The 6343-nt window shown below is 45.0% G+C and overlaps 1 protein-coding gene across 1 annotated transcript; it reads right to left on the minus strand.

Annotated features, from left to right (window-relative positions):
- Positions 1-5625: 5625 nt before the first annotated feature.
- LOC149204755 (uncharacterized) lies at positions 5626-6054 on the minus strand. The gene has a single exon (XM_089397204.1). It carries the CDS (start codon positions 6052-6054, stop codon positions 5626-5628), a length of 429 nt encoding a protein of 142 aa, XP_089253330.1.
- Between the last annotated feature and the right edge of the window lie 289 nt (positions 6055-6343).

The raw sequence follows: 6343 nt of genomic DNA on the forward strand, positions 1-6343 counted from the left end.
GGAAGCACGGAGCCGACCATCATCCAAAGAAGGTGTGGGACGGTGAACCTGTAGAAGCTTAAGGTATAATTTACAGGTCAATCAATCATCCTCTCAACACCATGTGTAACATCCTGCAGTCATCAGGCGACCGGGCGCGCTCCTTCCTCCTTGCGATGCGACTAAGGCATGAAACCTCGACGTGAATGACTAAGGGCGGAATACATAATGTGTAGGTGAGTTGGCGTTCACGTTTATATGGGCGAGTCGAGGGGAGCTCGTCATGAAGCCGACCATGGAGCGTAGCAAACGAAGGGTGAGCCGACCATATGTTAGCATTGCTTATCGTTTGAGGACGCGTTAGTTGGAGAAATGTGGAGGGGTCGGCCAAGGGCGCGACCTCCATGCAAGGAGATGTATAAACAAGTGGTGAGGCTTGTCATTTTCACGATCGAACATCGCTCTTCGGTCTTCAACAAGAAAGGTGCGAGTGGGAGATAGCTGCAACAAAGGCACAAGAGATGCGCCCGGTTGCCGGGCACGAGTCTTGATACTTGGCGTGACGGTTGGAGGTGTGGGTGGTGGGTGTGCAAAGGTCCCCGCCCGCCGAAGGGTGTAAAATGAGTTTGGTTTGTGTTGGGCGTGGGTCGTGCACGGGCGCACCCTCCTGTTCGACAAGGGAAACTCGGTTGTGTTATGTTGTATTGTATTTTGGTTGGGGTTGAGGTGAGACCATCGTGCGCTCTTACACGGGTGGGCACCCAACTCAAGCGAAATGCCGGTAGAGCCAAGCTCCCGATCATTGTACAAACTCTTCATATATAATAAAAGAATTCTCTTGCATATGATTGTGTTTATGTTGTTGTTCATGATGTCTTTATATTAATGGTTTCCACACATTAATATGTTATTCATGTCTTGTGATGAATGTTAAGGTGTAGTTCGTAAAGTAATATGACAATGGTGAATGTTAATTACTTAGGCGGTGCCGCACCTGGCCAATTTAAGGAAAAAAGAATTGGGGGCGTGACAGGTGGTATCAGAGCAGGTTCACAGGGAGTGAAGTTGTTGCTTGATGAACGCAGAGAACAAACATGTATGAAGGGAAAAGTTATGGAGAAATCATGAATTAACAGTCTGGGTTTCGTGGACTTGATGGTTCATGGCAAGACCATTCAAGCTTTGGTGGACACAGGGGCCACTCATAACTTCATGAAGACACGGTTAGCAAAAGAGGTTGGACTGATGATCTTCCCATCGAATGTGGAAGTCAAGGCAATGAACTCTAGAGATAAAGTGCTGGGTTTGGCACACGAAGTGCCTGTGCAGATAAAGACTGGAACGGTCAGTTGGACTTCACAGTGATGGAGATGAATGACTTCGATATGATACTCGGACAAGATTTTTTGAAGGGAAACAGGGCTATTGTTGTCCCCTTCTGTGATGAGGTGGTGCTGGTTAGATAGTCACAAACTTGGACTTTTCCCACTCATAGGCAAAGGAGGGAAGTCAAGGTGTAGCATGTTTCGGCACTAAGTTTGGAGAAGGCTATGAAGGAGTCAGATATGGAGACATAGTGGTGATGTTCAAGGGAGTTGAAGGTGATGGAGTGGGGATGCCTATTTCAGCCGAGATTTCCGAGGTGCTGACCAAATATGCAGATTTGATGCCTGGTGAGCTACCAAAGAAGCTTCCACCAAGGCATGCAGTGGACCATGGCATTGAGCTTGAGCTAGGAAAGCAACCCTCGGCTAAAGCACCTTATCGGTTGTCAGGACCTGAGTTGGAGGAATTGAAATGACAGCTAAAGGAGTTAGCTGATCCAGGTTTCATTAGGCCTTCAAGGTCCCCTTATGGAGCTCCGGTATTATTCCAGTGGAAGAAGGATTCGAATGAGCTATGGATGTGCTATGATTACCGTGCATTGAACAAGTAGACGGTAAGGAACAAGTATCCTTTGCCATTGGCTGTTGATTGCTTTGACAAGCTTGTGAAAGCCCGAGTGTTTTCCAAGCTGGACTTGAGGCATGGGTATTATCAGGTGCGGATAGCTGAAGGAGACAAGAAGAAGACCACGATAGTAATAAGGTATGGTAGCTTTGAGTTCCTTGTTATGCCATTCGGGTTGTGTAATGCTTCTGCTACATTTTGCACTTTGATGAATGATGTCCTACGACCATACTTGGATTCATTCATAGTAGTGTACTTGGACGATATAGTGGTGTTCAGTGACAACATGGAGGATCATAAGAAGCACTTGATGATGGTGTTCGAGGCACTGAGGGAAAATCAGTTGTTCTTGAAGAAGTCTAAGTGTGTGTTTGCTCAGACCGAGATTCCGTTCCTTGGGCCGAGTAGAGTGAAGGCAATCAAGGACTGGGTTGAACTAAAGAATGTCCATGACATGAGGGTGTTTTTGGTCATGACCAACTACCAACAGAAGTTTGTAGAGGGGTACTCCAAGGTAACATCATCACTGACAGACCTATTGAAGAAAGGCAACAGGTGGAGTTGGACAGATAAATGTCAGAAGGCATTTGATGACTTGAAGAAGAGGATGGTTACAGCACCAATACTAAAGTTGCCTAACTTCGAGAGACTGTTTGAGGTACACACTAATGCTTCGGATTTTGCCATAGGAGGGGTTCTTATGAAAGATGGGCATCCAGTGGCGTATGAGAGTCGAAAGTTGCAGGATAGAGAACGAAGGGATTTGGTTCATGAGAAAGAGATGACTGTGATCATTCATTGTCTTCATGTGTGGAGGCATTACCTGATTGGGAAGTCGTTTGTTGTCAAGACGGACAACGTTGCAACAAGTTATTTTGCATCACAACCGAAGCTTTCTGTGAAGCAAGCTCATTGGCAGGACTTCTTGGCAGAGTTCGACATGACTATCGAGTATAGACCGGGAAGACACAATGCGGTAGCAGATGCCCTTAGCAGGAAGGGACAACTTGCGGCATTAGAGGGACAAGATCGGGCAGCTAGGGGTAGGAGTCGAGTTTAGATGTCATAAGAGATGTAGAATAAGCTCAAGGAAAGTGTTGAAACTGATACTTCGGCGCAGAATATAGTGAAGCAGATAAAGGAGGGGAAGACATGAAAGTTCTTTCTACGAGATGGGTTCTTGTTCTTTGGAAACCAACTCTATGTTCCAAAGTCATCTGGGCTCAAGAGGCACCTTTTGAAGGAGTGCCATGACTTGCCATGGGCTGGCCAGCCAGGGATGCGTCGTTCTTTGGCATTGTTGGAGAGAGGATTCTTTTGGGAGAAGATGCAAGAGGATGTAGAGGAGTATGTACATACGTGCATCATTTGTCAGCAGGACAAATCAAATACTCAGAGGCAAGGAGGACTGTTGCAGCCTTTACTGATTCCTAAGAGGCCATGGATGAGTGTCTCGATGGACTTCATCACTCAGTTGCCACAGGTTCATGGGTATAATGGGATAATGGTCGTGGTTCATTGTTTTTCCAAGTATTCTGTCTTTGTTCCAACAAAGATGCCATGTGGAGCCGAACAGACTGCGGATTTGTTCTTTAAGAACATAGTGAAGTATTGGGGGATGCCATTAAGCATCGTGTCGGATAGAGATCCGCGTTTTATAGGCAGATTTTGGACCACATTGTTCAAGTTAGTCGGGACAGAGTTGTTGATGAGTTCGAGTTACCATCCACAGACAGATGGGCATACCGAGAGGATCAACACATTGCTAGAGGACTACTTGAGGCATTATGTGACGGTTGATCAAAAGAATTGGCCTGAACTCTTGGATATTGCTCAGTTTAGCTATAATATTCAAAAGAGTTCTACGACAAGGTATAGTCCATTTAAGTTGGTGAATGGACAAATGCCGGTTGCACCACATACCGTACTGACAGGAGGGTTTTTGAGGAGTCCTCATGCGAAGAAGTTCATGAAGGCTTGGGATGAGACCTTGGAGTTGGCATGGTTGTACTTGCACGAAGCTGTAAGGAGAATGAAGAAATGGGCTGATCGAGGAAGATGAGATGCGCACTTTAGTGTGCGAGATATGGTGTTTCTCAGGATTACCAGGGAGCAGTTTTAGCCAGCCAAGGGGACTGCAAGCAAACTGACAGGGAAGTATGAGGGACCATTCCGAGTGAAGAAGGGAGTGGGGGAAGTTGCTTATGAGCTGGAGCTTCTGCACCATATGCACATGACGCATCCAGTTTTTCACATGAGTTAGTTGAAGAGATGCGGACTTGATTCTGATCATCCAGAGAGGGCTGAACTACCGAGAGGACTAGCCGGGATTGTGGACAAGCCAGGACTAGAGTTGGATAAGATTTTGAGCTACATAAATACAGGTATTGGTTGCCACATGAAACGGGAGTATCTTGTCAGATGGAAGAATGCACCTGGAGGAAGAAAGATGGGAATCAGAGGACTCACTTTGGAGATGGAAGAAGAAGATTGTGAAGTATGAATGGAAGATACTGAAGCAGTCGGGATTGTCGAGGGCGACAATGATTTCAAGTGGGGGAGGATGTAATGTCTTGTGGTCATCAGGCGATCGGGCGCGCGCTCCTTCCTCCTTGCGATGCGACTAAGGCATGAAACCTTGACGTGAACGACCAAGGGCGGAATACATAATGTATATGCAAGTTGGCGTTCACGTTTATATGGGCGAGTCGAGGGGAGCTCGTCATGAAGCTGACCATGGAGCGTAGAAAACAAAGGACGAGCCGACCATATGTTAGCATTGCTTATCGTTTGAGGACGTGTTAGTTGGAGAAATGTGGAGGGGTCGGCCAAGGGCCCGACCTCCATGCAAGGAGATGTATAAACAAGCGGTGAGGCTTGTCATTTTCACCGTCGAACATCACACTTCGGTCTTCAACAAGAAAGGTGAGAGTGGGAGATAGCCGCAGCAAAGGCGCAAGAGATGCGCCCAGTTGCCAGGCACGAGTCTTGATACTTGGCACGACGGTTGGAGGTGCAGGTGGTGGGCATGCAAAGGTGCCCACCCGCCGAAGGGTGTAAAATGAGTTTGGGTTGTGTTGGGCGTGGGTCGTGCACGGGCGCACCCGCCCGTTCGACAAGGGAAACTCGGTTGTGTTATGTTGTATTTTATTTTGGTTGGGGTTGAGGTGAGACCACCATGCGCTCTTGCACGAGTGGGCCCCCAACTCAGGTGAAACACCGGTAGAGCCAAGCTCCCAGTCATTGTACAAACTCTTCATATATAATAAAAGAATTCTCTTACATATGATTTTGTTTATGCTGCTATTCATGATGTCTTTATATTAATGGTTTCCACACATTAATATGTTGTTCATGTCTTATGATGAATGTTAAGGCGTAGTTCGTAAAGTAATATGACAATGGTGAATGTTAATTACTTAGGCGGTGCCGCACCCGGCCAATTTAAGGAAAAAAGAATTGGGGGTGTGACACCATGGGTTATGTGCCAAGGGCATTGATTGCAGACCTCCTTTCCAACAATATTGACGACATGTAATATCATATCACGAGCTAATATGAAGTTATTGGGTTTTTAATTTCTGAATTTAATCCAGTACAAAATGGTCAGACAAACATCAGCAAGATAATGCTTACCTTTCTTGAAATGAAATGATGTTATATGTGTTGTCTGACATTGGTTGTTTTTTACTTTTCTTAAAATGAAATGATATTTTCTACATACAAGTGATCTTCCTTGCTTCTTTCATTGGCAAGTTGTCGTTCATAAACAATTTCTTGTTCTTGTTGATGAATCTTGGCCTTCTCTATCAGTTTTCCAATATATTTGGGCTCCCTCTTTGTCTTGTCTTCCAGCAAAGGGCGAGTTGTCTTGCTCTTCATTTCATCATATACCCCATCATAATAATAAAAAATAGAAGGGTCATGTTCTAGTGCTTCCTTATGATGTTGCTCAACATCTTTGTGGGACTTCATGTTCGAGGTCTGACGAGTGATTTCACCTTCCACATCATCTTCCTCGTCATCTTGGAAATGGGGAGGGGATGGACGAGGCGGTCGCGTGTGCTTCTTGGGCTGAATAGGTGTTCTCAATTGGAGGGCATAGTTTCCACTTTGAAGCATCATGTTTCCGCGGTATGGAAATTAGTATTTTCAGAGTCAATACTCTAATTTGTTATATGAACATTGAACCACCGTCTAACAGAAAAATTAGGGCATGGGCAAGGGGAGTCCTTAACCAAAAAGAAAATGAAATGATACTATCTGTATAGTTTTCGGAGAAACAAATAGATTTAATAGAAATGTGTTTAATCAACATTTCTACTAAATTATGCATTTAATTCATAAATAAATTTTATTAAAATACAAGTTAGTAATATTAATTTTTTAAATAATACGTGGGAGAATATTTATT

This window comes from Pinus tabuliformis, chromosome 1_2, assembly GCF_031772625.1.
Source record: "Pinus tabuliformis cultivar Carrire ecotype Pingquan chromosome 1_2, CPIR1, whole genome shotgun sequence".
NCBI classification, from domain to species: domain Eukaryota; kingdom Viridiplantae; phylum Streptophyta; class Pinopsida; order Pinales; family Pinaceae; genus Pinus; species Pinus tabuliformis.